A 20,138-nucleotide genomic window follows, 5' to 3' on the forward strand; every position below is an offset into this window, starting at 1 on the left:
TACTCACTGATGACTGCAGTTCTGCCATACCTCTCCCAGGCAGCTGCCTTCATGCTACATGCAGAGTTTCCTCAGCACTGCAGCAGAATGCAGCACTAAAAGGGTATGCAGGCATAATCTGGCAAAGGGTGGAAATTTGTGTCCTTCTACAAGAAAAATTTAAGAAATGAGCATTTCATCCTGTGACCTGATCCTGCTCTTGCAGTCATTAATGCTAGGGGAAAGCAAGGTAAGAAACCCTCCCCTGTGTTTGGAATGGTGAAAGAAAAAGAGTTCCAGAGTTTTGACTACAAATCAAATATATGGAATTGTGTCTAAAGCTGAATTACTGTTCTGCAGGAAAAGCTGAAGAAAACCGTTGCCATGACTATTGCATTTGCAAAGGAGACTCTTTTCTGCATCTCAGAGTACTCTGCAACCAGTAGCCTACACATTGTCTCCTCTCTCTGGAGGTTCCAAATGTTACCTTGATAACACCTGTTTGTATCCTGGCGGGAGTGAACAAAGAGTCAGAGATAGGGAGAGACCTTGGGAATGCTGAGCATCATGTGGACTTAAGTGAAAGGATACGGGCCATGGCTGGCACAGGCAAGGCATGGTAGTCACCTGGTTCAACAGCAGTGTTTGAAGCAGGTGCTTTATTAATGGTTGGAAATCCAAAGCGCCCAAACAGATGAGGAAAGGTAGTGGTCACGACAAAAGAGATGGGCCAACAAGGCAATACAGTGGAAAAATGCTCTCTGGCTTCAGTCTCAGCCCCCTCTCCCCAAAGCAGGTTAGGTGTTCAGAGACATCCCCATGCTTTGCTATGCTCAGCTTTTAAGTGAATACAATGATCTTTATTAGCCACAGAAGGCCACACATATTTTATTTGAAAGTCTTGTAAGCATTGTACAATGGAAAGCAGAGTTAACACACTCCATATGCATGATGGTTTGTCTTTCTCTGCAGCTGAATATGTGTGATCTAAATTTTTTCTTTGTTCTGCCTGAAGGCCTATATGGATTTCTGCAAAAGTGCTGAGATATATTAACTGGAATAGACCATTTTCTGGGATTTTTTTTTCTCTTAAGAATGCAATCCTATTGCAAAATTTCTGGCATTCATTTTACATGTTTCTTTCTCTATCAATTTGACCTGTGAAAAATGTGAAGTCTTGCAGCTGCCACCTCTCTCCTCACTGTATTTATCCCTTGCCCTAGAGAAAGGGCAAAGTTAAAGCAGCATGTCTTCCATCTCAGTCTTGTTTGGTGTAATCACTAAATTGGAGAAAAAAAGGCAAAACCCAAAGCAGAGATAAGGTAGCTTCTCCTCAGATTTCACTGCTAGAGTTCAGGGCACCCCAGGCACCAAGGACAGTTCCTGGGTACTCAAGGTGCTAGCGGCCTATATCCCAGTGTTTTATTATTCTTAAATACATGAAGGCAATCTGTGGGGTACAGCTTTAATGAGATCAGAATAGTTAGCATTAAAAGCTAAGCAAACATCTCCACTCTGCTCTGCTCGATTCTGCTGAGGCATGCTTGCAAGAAGCCCCGGTAAAATGCATCTAGCTTGCAGAAGAGAATGGAGCACATGCTTATACCCTACAGCAATGGAACTGGAAACCTAAATAAGGATGGAATTGGTTACATGAGTACTTCCAGTAGACTAATGCAGACCCATTACTAATGTGTAACCCATTGTCAAAGGCAAGTGCTAAGAGCTTGTGGACTTTCCTCAAGCAGGCTGGTTGTCTGGACAGGAGGATGTGAGAAAATGCCAAGGGGATGTCTGGGATCAACAGCAGCTCCACAAAAAGAAGAACTACCAGAACTACAAGAAATGAGACCGGTCTTATGAGAAAATAACCAGACAGGCAGAGACACCCCTGCACAAGGGAACTGAGAAACTCAGTAGCTGAACCCCAAGTCATTTAAAAAAAAACACCAACCCTCTGCCTCCTAACATAGACTTAAGCCAGGTTTGGAAATAGTTTTCCTGTTAGTCCATGCCCTGTCCCTCTTCATGGTCAAGCAAGAGTTGTCAATCAGAGATAGACTAATGAGAGAGTCCCTAGTCATGATTTAATAGGAAGCTACCTCTAGAGAACTCCTCACTAAAAGGCCACACGTTTGACTCTGACCAGCTGCTTATGGAAATGGTTAGAAGGCAGAAAATGAGAGCAGAATTTTCCAAAGCATATAACCATGTGATGGTGTGCATGCATACTCACACACACACACCCCCACGTGGCCAGAAACCACTGGGAACCGGGATTCTTTCTGACAGACAGAATGGTTTCAGGATATATATGGCAGTGTAAAAGGTCATGGCTAGTCTGAACAGCTTGATGCCTCTGCAGACTTCCAGTGACAGTTACAGCTGCAGACGACTAAAATGCAGGGATGGTTACAGCTCTCACATCTGAAGCCAAGGACTGAAATACTACCCGCCTGCTCCCTTCTTCTTGAAGGAAGCTTCTGTGAGAGCTGCAGCGCGTGGCGTGCCACAGTCCAGACGGTTGCCTAGCACTCATACTCTGTTTTGTTTGCTCTCTCTGATTGTGCTGGCTGAGGCTTAGGATAAATGGGGTATTCATCCAATTAGCCCTCGGCACCCCTTTCTACTGACATCTATTTGAGGAAAAGTAGCTTTACCACATGGATGTTTGCTTTTCTGACCCCCCAGGAGACTTTAGAACATTCCATTAATCCAGAGTGCCTACTTAGCTGATCAGCTCTGTAGTTTGTCTCTGCAATGAATTAGTAGAGAGGTCTGTGCAAATGGTTGGGAGTTAAGTACACATATTCCCAAGTATCATGGTTAGCCTAGTAGATTTCATTGTAGGTGAAATGTCTGTTCTATACTTGGAAAGCAGAGGATGTAAAGTATTTTTTGTTCCACCCACTGTGGAAATCTTGCAAATTCAATAGCTAAAATTCTGTTTATCAACACTGTTGGGTCCATCCTTTCCTTGGCCTGGGAGTTAAGAAAGGAAAATAAGAGGGGAATAATTTGTGTTGTTTCAAAAAAGGGCAGCAAGGAGACTGTGAGCAGTCTGTTCTGAAAGTTTCAGAATGGGTACAGACTGAGGGACACCAGAGGCTCCAGGTGCCAGAAGGGCATAGGTATTAGTCAAAACAATCAACTGTAAAAGAAATCACAGTACATTCCTAACATGTCCCTGGTAGAAGATCACAGCTTGGCAGAGCACTGTTCAACCCCCAGAATGACTAGCAAAATGAACACCCCTGGCTTTACCTAATAATGGCACAGTTAAAGCATCATGAGCTAAGCCAAATAATTTGTAAAGCTAGGCACTAATTTTTTTTTTTATCTCTATCTTAGACAATTGTCAACTTTAAACCACAGTTCTGGTGAATCTGAGACTATCTTATATTTTGCAAATGTTACTTTTGGTAGTGAAATTTACTCTCGTAGTTGATTTTGCTACATTTAAATTCTACTTTGTAAATTTACAAGTCTTACTGCTCAAGATCTGCTATGGAGTCTAGGGCAGCTTCTACTAGAATGCCATACTGAAGAGGCAGTGTATGGTCATGCACTGGTTAGCAGGAATGTCTTAGGGTATATGAATTCAGACGTGCAGGTCTTTTGTTATGCATTCCAGGGATTGCCAGGAGAGGGAGAAAATTTTGTCTTCTGGGAGAGAAATTCAGTTTTCACAAGCTTAACCAATACTGCTTTAAAAGCTAGGTGCATCACTGCTGCTGATTTGAAAGACATAAATGTTGAACATCTGAAAATTGCAATCTCTTTTCAATGTACTTTCAACCTCTTGAAATAACACTAGGGCAATGTAGAGAGGAAAGGAAATTTTGCAACTTGCACGTCAAACAACAAAATAATGTGGAAAGCTGTAGGTTAATTAGAATGTATAAAACCTCTGAATTCATTTAAAATTTCCTTATTTATGCCTATTAGAAATCCTTGCATCATTTGAAATAGCATCTGTGTCCTGTAGCATATTTCCATTACTAAACTACTGTGTGTATTTGAGGGAAGTTAATCTATAAATTATTGTATGAAAATGTATATGTATAGGCATACAGCTATACAAATGCATAATTTAAAAGCTATAAAATAAGTATTATTTGTAAAACTTTTTACATATTGTGAACAAAACTAGACCATTATCTTCTTATTTCCCTGTTTTCATAGTATACAAAAAAAATTAGAGAGACAAATACTGTTACGGATAGTTGGGACAAAACCCTGATTGCCCTGGGTTCATCCTTACACCTCAGGGTGAATAGGCAGAGATATTAATTTCCTCATAGAAAAGAGGCTTCTCTCAAGATCAGACTTCTCTGTCCCAGCCTGTATCCACAGGCACACTGCAGACAGTTTCTGGTGTCAGCTGTGAGTTGAACACCAAGGGACAGGAAAAGCTCTCAGCTTGCAGGAGTTCAGCAAACATGCCAAAACTTCAAATCCTGCCGACTCACATCTCCAGCCATCTCATAATTTCTCACGACTTTAACACCAATCTGCACAAGTCTGTTTGCTGATATAAGAACTAATATTCAGCTCCCAAAATTTTACCATCAGGAAGATAGAAAAAAGAGTTTCCAGTTAAAGAAACTTTGTCATCTGGCTGGTCCAGAGTGCACTTCCATATGAAGGGCTCGATTTTTAGACCAGAACTTGAACATGTAGATCATTGATGTTATGTAATGTGAGCAAACACAGTTTAGGAGACTAAGCCCATATATGGAACTACCTCATGCATACAATCTCTCCAGCCTGAGGGAGAGATGTGCCTAAGGCACATGGTGCTTGCTGTCCTGAGGGAGAGAGGGGTATTTTGTGGTACAGATACAGCAACACAGATGCTGCTCAGGCATAGGCAAGGTGAGATGGTTCTTTGAGCCCTCATCCTGGCCCTAGTCCAGGGGTGCAGATTTGCATCCTTGGTCAGCCAATGCAGGGATCTCCCTGCTGTGTCTCAGCCCCTGGCAACAGACATTTCCAGCACAGGTGTCTCTGCCCTCACAAAACTCTTCTTCTTTATATGAAAATACATAAATACTCATGGTTAAGAGCAGGTTCAGTGATTTCATGTAGTACCAGTGGTGGTATTTGTGGTACCACTGGGGCTGCCAGAGTTGTGGGTAAGTACTGGCAATCAGGAAAGGGCTTTACTAAGGTAAGTTTGGCAGCAGTTGACAGGCATTTGCCATCCTTCCCTTGTTGCACAGCAGTTAGGCTACCTCAGGGAAGACCTAGGATTCAGGCTATGCTTGAACAGGTGCTTTAATTTATTGAACAATTTAGCCATAGCTCACATGCAGGCAGTTGCTCAAATGCTCAAAGCTGTCTGCTCAGCTTGCCATTTTCTCTAGCTCCCCTTTTTGGGGACCTGCTTGATGTAATATCCTGTATTGTCTTCCTGACCCTACACTGAGCCAGGTCTGTGTAGGCAACTGGGTGCCAATTTAAGGAAGACACAGAATGCAGACATAACACAGGAGTGCTTGTCTGCCTTGCAAAATGTAACACTGATTTTTCTGAGTTAGCTTGGAGCCTGACAGAAGTATAGTCATGCTAGGGATACCAACCATTACATGAACAAAAGTAGGATAAAGAATTTGAAGAAATCACTGGATTAATGAATATATATGCCTTCTAGTGCCAAAGCTAACAACTGAGATGTGGACTAGATTAGATTTCTCTTTGCTGTATTGCTGAGCATAGTCTGCCTTGAGGATGCAGAAACCTCTGCACCTTGTATCATAGGGATAAGGAAGTGAAGGGTTGAAACTGAATACAGCACTTTATAACCACATCTCTTGCTGAAGTTGCAATCTGACTTCCAAAATATTATCAACAACTATCTTGAAAACCCTTCAGCTGGTTCAGACTAAGAACTGCCAAAAACTATTTAGTGACCTGTGACTTTATTCTTATGGTATTACCATTTGTACACAAAATGAGTATCAAGTATCTGGAATGAGGGATGTAAGTAAAACAGTAAAGCACAGTTGTATGAGACACAGAGCTGCAGGGCTGTGATCCAGACACTGAGGGGACAACTGCTGCACCAGATGAAACCAGAGGTGCCTGCAAGGTGGGTAGCATGTTAGGCCTTTGTGTATGTAACAATCCCTTCTGCTGTCTACTGTGGACAGCTGTGAGGACAAGAAAACCCTGAGGTGAGAACTAAGTAATCGCAACACTATTATATCACTTAACATCATTCTCCATTCACAGCTTTCAAAACCAGAGTGTTTTGTGGAGGGAAACTGCAAAACTGAACAAGCACCAAGACTGACTTGTTCTTTTCAATGTCATGCATTGCGTTTGTGGCACCACCAAAGATCCCAGCCTGACATCAAAACCCCTCTTCCCCATGGGGGAAGACAGGGGGAGGTAAGACAAATGAAACTGTTGGTGGCACTGTGTGCCCATGACAGATTGACTAATTATGAATGATTGAAGCTGAAACCTTAAAGCGTGGATTGCTATCTCTTATTTTTCATGGTGCTTCTGTACAGTGGGTCAAAATATTTGCTTTTTACCTCTGGGGAGTAGGGCTTAAGTTAATTCTGGGAGCCAGACAATAACTGCAGTAGGGCAAGCTGAGGCCCTACTGTGCTGGCTCTCAAGGCTCCCAGAGCCAGGTACTGCCAAGCAAGTGCTTCCTCCACAAGGCAGTATGAAAGTGTGGAACTCATAGAACAGCAGTCAGGAGGCAGCCACATTGTCAGAGCTCCTAGGACATAGTCCACTTATGTAATGAGAATGGCCTTCTTAAAATATGATTAAGTTATTCTTGAAGCTGTATATATAATGAGATATGAAAGAGAAAAATGGCAGCAGGACACTGTCCTGGGGTGACTTTATGATACTGGTATCCCCAATCGTCTGGTTTATGTTATATATTAAGTTCTGCACCTTTAAGACTGGCTTTGAGAGCAAGAGAGGGGGAAGAAGAAGCGTGCAGTTTGTGTTAAGGAAAAACATCACTCCCACACATCCCACTCCTGGACTGTGGTGTCTGCAGCACGGACAGACAGCGGGACAGAGCTTCTCTCTGGCTTTTAGTTAGTTTTAGCTAGCTGAGGCAGAGGAGTTCCCTGGACCTTTGTTTGTTTTTTTCCCAATTTTCTTGGATCTGTGCAAGCCTGCTCTGGACTGAACACCCAGCCAAACCCCGGGAGCTCACGCCTGTGGCCCACCGGGGCCTGGGCCTCAGCACTTTCCAGCGCCGGAGGGACTGATAAGAACCTGAGCGAGCCGAGCTACACCACATGAAAAGGACTTTTCTTCCTAGACTTGCCATCCCATCAAACAGCAAGAAGTTTTATTATTTAATATTACTCAATTTCTGTTAAATAAACAGCTTTTTCCACTTCTCTCTAAGGAATTTTTTTTTCTTTTCCCGGACCAGTTAGTGGGGAGGGGCATTTCCCTGGGGAAATCCCCATTTGGAGTTTTCCTTCCTAATTTGCCCTAAACTAAGACAAATACAGTTTTTTGGCGCCTGAACAGGGGCAAGAGAAAGTGGAAAAACCTGTACTGAGTGTTGGTTGTATTTATTCTGTATTGGGATAAAGCAGTCAGTAGCCATGTTGTTTGGATACATAATGTCTCTTGGGGTGGAGGCCTTCATGTGGACCTGGTCCCTAAAAGTTTTTGAAGTTTTAATACCTGTCTTTGCCCTCTTTCACAGTAGAGGGGCACGGATTAGAATGGTTATTGTGCTGGGCTCGGTGATAATGATTTATAAGAAGTTTATAGAACTACTGAAGTTTCTGTCAGGTATGTTTGGTTTATGGTTTCTTCGCCCGACCCTGCCTCCCAGTCCCAGTAGCACATTTTGGGAGTTTATTGGTAATTGCACACAGTTTGTTAGAGGAAGACCAGGGGATGAGGCTTTTCAGCCTTTTCTTTCCTTCTTCTCCTTTGAATCTGTTATGTCCCTCTTTGAGAATATCCAGTTTCCCCTGAGTGTTAAAGATACCACATTCCTGGTCACTTTCCTGGTAGTTCAGCTGTTGAGCTTCCTCTATATAGTCTGCAACTTCTCTAAAGTGAGGGCTGAGATATCCAGAAGAGCCAACGAGACCCCTGCCCCAGAAGTAGACTCAAGTGTGGAAAATCCTGAGTAGTGTAGAGAATGAGAGAGAATGGGCCGGACTCTGAAAAAATTTTCTGATCCCCCAGCCTGGGAATTTTCACGTGAACAAATTCAGAACCCAGATGAAGTAGAGAAATATCTAGAAGATAATTGCTGTGATGATTCTAAGAAGAAAAATATCATTGCAATAAGCTGGGCCCTAGCGTATGCTTATCGCACGCTGCTAGATACTGTAGGGCAGGCAGATAAATCAGCAGCTACCCCAGTCACTCAGGCTGCAGCCAAACCAGACAGTGAGCCTAAGCCAGTGTCTGTTGCTCCTGCCACGAGAAGCATGAAATTCAAAACCAAAACCGATCGGCCAGTAGATGATGATAATGGTGATGCGAGGGAAGGACCCTCAAGACCAGCAACTGATCAAAAATCAGAAGGCACTGGTGAACCTTTCTCCCTGAAAGACCTTCGTGGCCTGAGAAAAGATTACACTCGACGACCTGATGAATCTATAATTAGTTGGTTAGTCCGTCTGTGAGATGCTGCAGGTGAGACTACAGTTCTGGATGGCACTGAAGCGAGGCATCTGGGGTCCCTGTCACACGATCCAGTTATTGACCAGGAGATGATGAGGGGGGCTGACCCTTATAGTCTCTGGGAACGGGTCCTAAGAAGCGTGGCACAAAGATATCTGTGTGCAGACGATCTCTATATACAGCAAACTCGTTGAAAAACCATAGAACAAGGCATTCAGCGTTTGAGAGAAATAGCAATAGTAGAGATTGTCTTTGTAGGTGACTTAGGTACTAGAAATCCAAACTTGGTGCCATGTACATCTGTGATGTGGCGAAAACTTGTTCGACTTGGGCCACAAGAATACGCTTCTGCTTTAGCAGCAATGAAGCGGGATGACCGGGAGGAGACTGTGCTGGATATGGCGAAAAAGCTTCGAGCATATGCAGATACCGTGCATGGCCCCATGCAGGCAACAATTGCAACTGTGAGAACAGATATGCAAAACTTCCAAAACAAAATAGAGGAGAATCTCAAGAAACTCAGGGAGGACCTTCTTCCAGTCTCGGCAGTACAGACCAGGAGCCCTGGTACTCAACGCAGAAGTTCCCCAGATAGAGAGAAAAAGCTACGAGCTGAGCTGTGGTTTTTCCTACGTGACTGTGGAGAAAACATGAAAAGATGGGATGGAAAATCTACTGCTGCTCTGGCAAAACAGATGCTTGAATTAGAAGACAGCAAGACTCAAGGGAGATACTCTACCAAAAAGAAAGCCGCTCCAGTAGCCTGTAGTCAAACTGACAAGTATGATGATGACATGTCTGACTCCCTTGAAGAAACCTCCAAGACATATACCCAAGAAAAGAAAAATAACCAAGCTTAGAGGGGCCCTGCCTCTAGCCAGGTAGAGGCTAGGGAAAACCGTGTCTTTTGGACTGTGTGGATTCGTTGGCCTGGCACATCAGAACCACGAAAATATGAGGCCTTGGTTGACACTGGTGCACAGTGCACCCTAATCCCATCAAGATATGTAGGGGCAGAATCTGTTTCTATTGCTGGTGTGACAGGGAGATCACAGGACTTTACTTTAGTAGAAGCTGATGTGAGCCTGACTGGGAATGAGTGGAAGAAACACCCCATTGTGACTGGCCCAGAGGCCCCATGCATTTTAGGCATAGACTACCTCCGAAGTGGGTATTTTAAGGACCCAAAGGAGCTTAAGTGGACATTTGGGATAGCAGCTGTAGAGACAGAGGGCATCAAACAATTGAACACTTTGCCTGGACTGTCAGAGAACCCATCTGCAGTAAGACTCCTAAAAGTGGAAGAACAGCGAGTACCAATTGCCACCTCAACGGTGCACCGCCGACAATATAGAACAACTCGAGATGCTGTAATTCCCGTCCACAAAATGATCCGAGAGCTGGAGAGCCAAGAGGTGGTCAGCAAAACCCACTCACCCTTCAACAGCCCCATCTGGCCTGTGCGTAAATCTGAAGGAGAATAGAGATTAACTGTGGACTATCGTACATTAAATGAAGTGACTCCACCTCTGAGCGCTGCCGTGCCAGACATGCTGGAGCTCCAGTACGAGCTGGAGTCCAAGGCAGCGAAGTGGTACGCCACTATTGACATTGCCAATGCATTTTTCTCCATTCCTCTGGCAGCAGAATGCAGGCCTCAGTTTGCCTTCACGTGGAGGGGAGTGCAGTACACCTGGAACTGACTGCCCCAGGGGTGGAAGCACAGCCCCACCATCTGCCATAGACTGATCCAGGCTGCCCTGGAAAAGGGTGAGGCTCCAGAACATCTGCAGTACATTGATGACATCATTGTCTGGGGAAAGACGGCTGAAAAGGTCTTTGAGAAAGGAGAGAAAATCATCCAGGTTCTCCTGAAAGCCAGTTTTGCCATCAAGAAGAGCAAAGTTAAGAGACCAGCTCGTGAAATTCAGTTCCTGGGGGTAAAGTGGCAAAATGAACGGCGTCAGATTCCTACTGATGTCATCAACAAGATCACAGCAATGTCTCCACCAGCCAACAAGAAAGAAACGCAAGCTTTCCTAGGTGCCATAAGTTTTTAGAGGATGCACATTCCTGAGTACAGCCAGATTGTGAGCCCTCTTTACCTGGTCACCCGCAAAAAGAACACTTTCCAGTGGGGCCCTGAACAACAAAAAGCCTTTGCTCAGATCAAACAGGAGATCGCCCATGCAGTAGCCCTTGGCCCAGTCAGAACAAGACCAGACGTGAAGAACGTGCTCTACTCTGCAGCCGGGAGCCACGGTCTGTCCTGGAGCCTTTGGCAGAAAGTGCCTGAGGAGACTCAAGGCCGACCACTGGGATTCTGGAGCCGAAGCTACAGAAGGTCCGAAGCCAACTACACTCCCACAGAGAAGGAAATCTTAGCTGCCTATGAAAGAGTTCAAGCCGCCTCAGAAGTGATTGGCACAGAAGCACAACTCCTCCTGGCACCCCGACTGCCAGTGCTGGGGTGGATGTTCAAAGCAAAAGTTCCCTCTACCCACCACGCCACCGACGCTACATGGAGCAAGTGGATCGCCCTCATCACGCAGCGCGCCCGTATAGGAAACCCAAATCGCCCTGGGATTTTAGAGATAATTACAAACTGGCCGGAAAGTGAAAACTTTGGTCTCATTGATGAAGAGGAGCAAGAACAAGTGACACGAGCTGAAGAAGCTCCACCGTACAACCAACTGCCAGCAGAAGAAACACGCTATGCTCTGTTCACTGATAGTTCCTGTCGCGTCGTAGGGATGAACCGGAAGTAGAAAGCAGCCGTATAAAGCCCCACACGACAAGTCGCAGAGGCCACTGAAAGAGAAGGTGGATCAAGCCAACTTGCTAAACTCAAAGCTGTTCAACTGGCCCTGGACATTGCTGAAAGAGAGAAGTGGCCAAAACTCTACCTCTACACTGATTCATGGATAGTAGCCAATGCTCTGTGAGGATGGCTGGAAAAGTAGAAAAAGGCCGACTGGCAACGCAGAAGAAAGCCAATCTGGGCTGCTGATGAGTAGAAGGACATCACCACCAGGGTAGAGAAACTGTCTGTGAGGGTCCGTCATGTAGATGCCCATGTCCCCAAGAGTAGAGCTAATAAAGAGCACCAAAACAATGAGCAAGTAGATGAAGCTGCAAAGATAGAGGTGTCAAAGATAGACTTAGATTGGCAACACAAAGGAAAGTTGTTCCTAGCTCAATAGGCCCATAATGCCTCAGGCCATCAGGGTAGAGATGCCACCTATAAGTGGGCACGAGACCGAGGGGTGGATCTAACCATGGACAGTATTTCCCAGGTTATCCATGACTGTGAGACGTGTGCCACGATCAAGCAGGCCAAGAGGTTGAAGCCGCTATGGTACAGTGGGCGGTGGTCCAAATATAGATATGGGGAAGCCTGGCAGATTGACTACATCACACTGCCCCAAACCCGCCAAAGCAAGCACTACGTGCTCACAATGGTAGAAGCCACCACTGGATAGTTGGAAACCTACCCTGTGCCTCATGCCACTGCCCGGAACACCATCCTGAGACTTGAAAAGCAGGTCCTTTGGAGGCATGGCACCCCTGAGAGGATTGAGTCAGACAATGAGACTCATTTCAAGAATAACCTTATAAACAGCTGGGCTAGGGAACATGGCATTGAGTGAGTGTACCATATCCCCTACCATGCACCTGCTGCGAGAAAAGTAGAGAGGTACAATGGACTGTTAAAGACTACCTTGAAAGCGTTAAGTAGGGGATCTTTCAAAAATTGAGAGCAACATCTAGCAAAGGCCACCTGGATAGTTAATACCCGAGGTTCCACCAATCGAGCAGGCCCAGCCCAATCCGAGCCCCTGCATAAAGTAAACGGAGACAAAGTCCCAGCAGTACATCTCAGAGGTTTGTTAGGAAAGACAGTTTGGATCAATTCTACTTCAAGTACAGACAAACCCATTCGTGGAGTTGTTTTTGCTCAAGGACCGAGTTGCACATAGTGGATAATGCGAAAAGATAAAACAACACAATGTGTACCTCAGAGAGATCTGATGGTTAAGTGAAAATCATGAATAAATGCCCTTGTCTGTATATAATGTATGTGTTGTAGGGTTAAAATATATATATATTAATTTTGATAATAAGTTGACGATATGAGGATAAGGGGTGGAATGTCCTGGGGTGACTTTATGATACTGGTATCCCCAATCGTCTGGTTTATGTTATATATTAAGTTCTGCACCTTTAAGACTGGCTTTGAGAGCAAGAGAGGGGGAAGAAGAAGCGCGCAGTTTGTGTTAAGGAAAAACATCACTCCCACACATCCCGCTCCTGGACTGTGGTGTCTGCAGCACGGACAGACAGCGGGACAGAGCTTCTCTCTGGCTTTTAGTTAGTTTTAGCTAGCTGAGGCAGAGGAGTTCCCTGGACCTTTGTTTGTTTTTTTCCCAATTTTCTTGGATCTGTGCAAGCCTGCTCTGGACTGAACACCCAGCCAAACCCCGGGAGCTCACGCCTGTGGCCCACCGGGGCCTGGGCCTCGGCACTTTCCAGCGCCGGAGGGACTGATAAGAACCTGAGCGAGCTGAGCTACACCACATGAAAAGGACTTTTCTTCCTAGACTTGCCATCCCATCGAACAGCAAGAAGTTTTATTATTTAATATTACTCAATTTCTGTTAAATAAACAGCTTTTTCCACTTCTCTCTAAGGAATTTTTTTTCTTTTCCCGGACCAGTTAGTGGGGAGGGGCATTTCCCTGGGGAAATCCCCATTTGGAGTTTTCCTTCCTAATTTGCCCTAAACTAAGACAGACACTTAGAGAAGTATAACTCCTATAAAATTTTCCTTAATAATTAATTTCTCTGCTTAATTCATAGATGACTGCACCTAGTTACTCTAAGGTAGATTTTGGAACTATCAAGGCAGACTTATTATTTGTCACAGGAGTATGATATTTTTATATAAAGAAGAGGCCCAGTAGTCTGACAGGTAGTGTCTAAACTCCCCACCAGTGTGCCTTGCAGTTGCATGGAAGGATTTATCTTTCACAGTGGTCCAGAAGCCTCTCTGCATAAGCCATTCCTGTTCCCCTCTGGCATACTTGACCAATATTCCTCCCCTGGGCCTGTCCCAGGACCTTGGCCTAATTCAGAACTGGGAGGGGTGGGGACAGGCTGTGTTTGACACCCACAAACACATTACTGTGCCCACTGCCCTGTAGTTTGCAAGCTCATCAGTGCTGACTGCTTTGCTTACTGCCTGTCCCAAAAACTTCGGAGATTGAAGGGGGAAGGTCAGTTAGGTTATCATCTCCGTGCTCCCTCCAACACAGAACTGTTCCCTATAGTACCTTATTTTCGTGTGCTATGATTTACACAGCCCACCATGACTATCAATTAGCTCCCACAACTTTCAAATTATTTTTCTGGCTTGGCAGAGCCTCCCTACCAGCATGTTATTTTTGATGCTAAGTATGCCCTTTCATCTGTTCATTTTGTTTCCAATTGCTGTTGACTCCACCTGACAAAGCTCTTCAAATAAAGCCTCCATTCCACTGACATTTCTTGAAAATGTTCTCTTTTCTTCTTTCCCCCACTTCCTTTTAATTTAGCATTTTCACGAAGTTAGGTCTTTTAATGCCTATCCCTAAATGAATACCACCACTTCCTTAAAAATTGTAATGGCTTTACTCTAAATTCCCATCAGTTTCTTATGACCTTTCTTCTTCTGAATCTTGCAGACAAAAAAACCAGCCTGTGAGCCATCTTTCCAGCACTGGGTACAAAGGGACAAAAGGCCACCCAGTCTTTGATACATTGCTTTTGTACATAAAATGACAAGTTGAACTGTTTTCTCTCTCTCTCCCCCCCCCCTTTTTTTTTTCCTTTTTTTGAAGTGGGGAAGTGACTAGATTGCTTTTCAAATATATGTCCAAATTACTGCCATCTCATACCAAGAAGGTATGCTTACATACCTTCTCCGAGTTTGTTTCTGCATGTGCTTCCTTTCTGAAATTTCCAGGTAACATACTTGGTCGTGACAGAATTTACAATCCCTTGCTCAGGTGCAGCTCTTTTAGGATGTTTTTCACTTTCTATTATCATAGAAGCACAGCAAATGCCACATCCTAAACCCATAGCAAGCCACGTGCAATCTCATTCAAGCAAAGCAAATTTTGCACCAAACAGCAACGCTGTCCAAGAGCCAGAGCACCCTCTGTGCTGTAAAAATTTGGCTTTTAATCCATTTTTTTTTTAATTCATGAAGCATGTATGTACAGAATTGCAGAATCATAAAATAGTTAGGGATGGAAAGGATCTCTGGAGATTATCCAAATCCAATTCCCGGCCAAAGCAGGATCATCTCCAGCAGGTTACACAGGAATGCATCCAGGTAGGTTTTGAAGGTCTCCAGAGTAGGAGAACCCACAACCTCTCTGGCCAGCCTGTTCCAGTGCTCTGCCTCCCTCAGTGTAAAGTTCCTCCTCAGGCTGAGTTGGAATTACTTGTGTTGTAGTTTACGGCTATTACTCCTCGTACTACCGCTGGGCACGACTTGCCACCATCCTCTTGGCACCCGCCTTTGAGATATCTGTGTGCACTGATGAGATCCCCTCTCAGTGTTCTCTACTCTGGACTACACAAGCCCAGTTCCCGCAGTGTCTCCTCGTAAGGGAGATGCTCCTGATCCCAAATCATCGCTGCGGTCTCCGCCGGCGGTCTCCCGCAGCTCCTTGTCCCCCTTGTGCTGCGGAGCACAGGACGCAGCAGTGCCGGCATGCAGCACAGATGTGTCCGTACACAGCCCACGGCGTGCCTGTGAAGTGCATTCCCAAAACGTCTCTGTGGGATTCTGTGGGATTCCCTGGGACCTTTCTGCTCCCCGCGCTGCTGCTCTGCGGCGCCCCCTAGCGGCCGGCTGCGTCCTCACGGCGCCCTCGAGCGGCGGCGTAGTCCCGCCCCCGGGCGCTCGAGGCGTGGTTCTGATTGGCCGCGGAGGAGCCGCCCCGCCCCCTGCGCAGGGCCGGCCCTGGCGGCGGGGCCCGGCTGTCATGGAGGCGCCGGACGGAGCGGCGGTGGACGCGTCCCTGTCCCTCTGAGGGTGGCGGCGGCGGGAGACGGCTCGAAGCGGTCCGGGAAGGTAACGCGCTGCCTGGCGGGCTTTTCCGTCTGGCTCTGAGCAAGGCGGCCGTGGGGGTTGGGTGCCGTGAGGGAAAGGAGGGGCGGGGGGATGGGGCCGCGGCGCTCTGGGTGCAGCGGGTCCGATCGTGAGGCGAGAGGAGGGCTTGGGCTTTCCCGGGCGCCCGGGGCTTGGCCGGAGTGCGACCGTCGCCTTCCCCGCCCGACTGCCCTGAAGGTGCGTGTCTGCGGGTTTTCTGGCGGGAGCCGGGGGCTCTGTACTTGGGATATGCCCCGAAACGAGTCGGGAGTGCAGCTCACGGAGGAATAAGGGAGAAGAGGATCGTTCTGTGTCCTGGTATGGATAACGCCCTGGTAGGATCAGCCCCCTCCTCCCCGTAGCTTTCCTTCAGAGGTTACTGTGCGGCCCGGGAGAGTCCCAAAGAATGCAGCTGGACACCGGCGCACCACAACAGCGACTTGTTTGGGTGTAGCTGTGGGAAAATACAATGCGGTTGCTTGTTTGCGAAGTAGGAGGTGAAAACATCGAGAATTCTCCTTTTGCAGATTTGTGATAAGCATAGCCTGCGCTTCGTTAGGAGCCTGTTCGGAGTCTCCATGTTGTCCTATGTGGATGAAACTGATCTGAGAAGAAGCTGGGGACATTCTGTTTGGGCTAAGCACTTCCAGTAAACTCTTGGCTGAAAAGAATCAGGTGTGTATCCATCGGGAAGTAGAAAGGTACAGACTAAATGGATCTAAAGACAGCAGTCTTCAATGCAGCTCGTGATGGCAAGCTGCGTCTCCTTTCCAAGTTACTGGCAAGCAAAACCAGAGAAGAGGTGGCCTTACTAATGTCAGAAAAAACCAACGGTGCCACACCACTTTTGATAGCAGCTCGTTATGGGCACGTTGACATGGTCGAATACTTGTTGGATTATTGCTCTGCTTCTATAGAGATTGGTGGTTCCGTTAATTTTGATGGTGAGATCATTGAGGGAGCTCCACCATTATGGGCAGCATCAGCTGCTGGACACTTGAAGGTGGTTCAGTGTCTGTTGGATCATGGTGCATCTGTCAACAACACAACTCTAACAAATTCAACTCCGCTTAGAGCAGCCTGTTTTGATGGCCACTTGGAAATAGTAAAATACCTTGTGGAGCACAAAGCAGACTTGGAAGTATCAAACCGTCATGGGCATACATGCTTGATGATCTCATGTTACAAAGGTCACAAAGAAATTGCTCAGTATTTACTTGAAAAAGGAGCTGATGTGAACAGAAAAAGTGTTAAAGGTAAGTTAGTTTTTTCACTTCCATTGTGGTAAACAGAGGTAAAGTTACTCATTTACTTCTTTAGGAGTCTGACTGAAAAAAAATTTTCTGTTCTCATAAAGATGTAAAGTGTTTATAGCTAGGCTTTTACTTTTTAGTTTGCTCTTTTTTAACGTGGATTATAAAATTTTGTTTTAAACTGATACATTTTAATCTTGAAGCCCTAATTCTTAAAAGACTTAGTCATATGAAATGTCACTTTATGCATGTTGAAAGCTAATAAACTTGCTTACTACACCCTGTGTAGTAGGTTGGTTTAGCAACGTACTCAAACACATGAGCATATATTCTTGGTTTTCATACGATTTCTTAACAAATCAGGTATGCTGTATACATAACTGATCTGTGCCAGTAAGGCTGGTCTGAGGAAATACTCATATAGTAGAAAAATTACTTTCTGCACTGGAAAATGTGTAGCCACTTTGCTCTTCACCTACTCCCTCCAAACTACTGAGTAATTTTGTACCCTTCTAAGTTTTAGTAAATAAACATATATATTAGGATTAAAGAAGTGAAGATGCAGGTGACTGTGATCTCAACAGAGGGACTTCCAGTGGCTCACAGATCTCAAACCCGTTTGCCCCTGTTTACAGTTGCCCTTGTGTTGCCACTCAAAGTGAAGATTTCTGGGTTTTTTTCCTCTGATCATAATTAGTTGGACCTCTACATTTTTTGTTAAATTTCAGACTTGTGTTTAGTCGTGATATTAGCCTGAAAAGCACACCAGTTACTGCAAGTTACAGTTAATTTTTTATCTCACTAAAGCAGGATTATATTTCAGCAGGTTTTGGGCTTTTTAATATATATCTATATATATAAAAACTAATCTGCTAGCAATTCTTTTTGTAGCATACTTCTGCCTTTTTCAGACTAATTACATTTGTAACTGTATACTGTACTTTCCAGCTATTTGTGTTAAAATATCTTTTGCGTCTAGATTATTGTGTGATACTGGTAAATACGAAATGTGAGAGTAATCTTTAGAAAAGCTGCTTGGTTAATTATGCCTTTTTACAGCAAATCATGCAAATATGTGGGTTTAGCGTAAAGAAAGCTGAACTACAGATTTGTCATGGAGGTGGGCAGAGCAAAATAAATCTTCCTTTGTAAGGGTTTGAGGTTGCTTATGAATCATCATGGACTTGTGGTAGGATAAAAATGACATTTTTCTAAATAACGTTCTGGGAATAGCAAGCTAAATATAAAGAGTGTAAGCAGCTGAAAATTTGGGGTTTAGTTTAAACCTATCCCTTTATGTGATAGGTGTGAACCAAGCAATGCTGTTAAATATTTGATTTAATAGGGAAAAAGATGTAATTCTGCAGCTCTTTTTCTCCCTCATTTTGTGTTGGTGGAGTAGGTTTTACCTTACTCATTCTTTTTATTCACTTTATTAGTGAATTAGCACTATTTGTCTTTGTTTAAATGACTGAGGATTTTCCCAGTGGTGTCAATTATTATCTTAATTCTTTTCTACTTCCTTTAGTTTTTGTGTGACTTGCATCTAGGCACATGAGCAAAGGTTCTTAAGGTAGATAAATGATCCTTAATTAAAGAAGTTAGAACAGTTATGGTTCAGTTCATTAAAACTCATTTTATACTTCAAATTGTTACGTGTATGTAATGGCTATCTGTTGGTGATGTGTGGAAATCCCCTCTGGTAGGACAGGAGCATACTTTTTGGTATCTGAAAGAAGTCTGATCTCTGAAGTTACTGAATAATCAGTGATGAGGTGAAGCAAGCAAGTACTATAAACTCTGAAAGTTATCTGTGGAAAGGCAGAGCTGGGAAAAATTGGTAGCCATAAGTATTTTAACAGTGGCTAAGATTCAGCAGGTAACCTCCTCAGTTTTGTTTTGCAGAAATGCTATTGATTTTAAAATCTGTCCAACAGGATTAATTCTACATTGTCACCTCCCCTTCAAAGAGTCTTGTGTATTACTTTCAGTTTCTACTCCTCCCTGCTATGTACTAAATAGCTGACAGTGTGTCCTGTGCTTGTAGCAGGAAGATAACAGGGCACCTGAGTGTTCTGCTTCTGCGTAGTAGAAGTTGTTGCTGCCCTTGAATGCGAGTTCTTTTTAGACAGGTCCCTTCCTGAGTCATGTATTGAGAAGCCTATTGTTCCGTGAAGGATGTAAAAAAACCCCAAATTGTTGCATGTAAACTTACAATGCTCCTTGCATTGCATCTCCTCTCTACATAGCAGAACTATGGAACTCCAGTAGAGTTGCTGTTGTGGGAGATCACTATGGATCCTTTTTCAGATATTATTCTTACTTGTGTGAGGGTGGGAGGCAGAATTAATTGAACTATGTTTTGTGGTTTTCCAGTGGATTTTCATATTGCAAAATAGAAATAGAATAGAAACTTGATACACATTTTAAATCTTATGAACATTTAGATATGAAAATGTTTCAAAGTGTTGACAGTTCCAGGGAAAAATCTTGAACTTTGATAGGAAAAAATAGGTACATTCACATGCGTCTAAATGTATGAAAGAGTAGGTGAAAACCTGTGGTAAAATCCTGCTTCTAAAATTCAGAATCCCACAGCTGTGTTTTGGACTATGGAAATTCAGAATTCAGAGGTTCTTAAAAAGATACAGAAGTACAGAAATACAGCCAGTAAATTGAGTTTCTAAAGATTTCAGAGTGTGTCAGGTTAAGATGCTACACTGAGGTGAAGTGTAGATCTGGCAGTGTCGCATGGTAGATGGTGCTGAAGAAGGATATTTGGGGAGATGAATCGTCAACTGTGAAAGATGGCAAATGATTCTGAGTTTAAGGTATGAGCCTTTAGTGGTATTTGTTTCTACTGTTTTGCAGATCTGAAATTTCTCACAGTTCCCCTGAACTTCTGTGTAGGACTTAGGCCATAGGACTGTGAGCAAAGTATTTTTAAAAAAGTATTGTAGGTTACGTGAATAGTGTAAGCAATGGGGACAGATTGGTAGTCGGGGTAATGTGGGATGTGGGGTTACAATTGTTGAAGTTGTTAAGGCTTACACTTACCAGAAGGCCCCGTAGGGAAGGCACAGCTGCAGGCTGGACGGTTGGAGATCTGTTGAGGGCTGAGACAGCTAC

The 20,138-nt window shown here is 44.5% G+C and overlaps 1 protein-coding gene across 1 annotated transcript in view; it reads left to right on the forward strand.

Moving 5' to 3' along the window:
- The first annotated feature begins 15,634 nt into the window (after positions 1-15,634).
- FEM1C (fem-1 homolog C) overlaps positions 15,635-20,138 on the forward strand; it is a 37,590-nt gene continuing 33,086 nt past the window's right edge. The window contains exons 1-2 of the mRNA XM_005528109.3: positions 15,635-15,738; positions 16,284-17,012. Of these exons, the coding sequence (XP_005528166.2) occupies positions 16,469-17,012 (544 nt within the window). The 5' untranslated portion in view covers positions 15,635-15,738; positions 16,284-16,468. The remainder of the gene's footprint in view (positions 15,739-16,283; positions 17,013-20,138) is intronic.

This window comes from Pseudopodoces humilis, chromosome 4 (genome assembly GCF_049639895.1).
Source record: "Pseudopodoces humilis isolate 2021_Gansu_Grassland_sample_001 chromosome 4, ASM4963989v1, whole genome shotgun sequence".
NCBI classification, from domain to species: Eukaryota; Metazoa; Chordata; class Aves; order Passeriformes; family Paridae; genus Pseudopodoces; species Pseudopodoces humilis.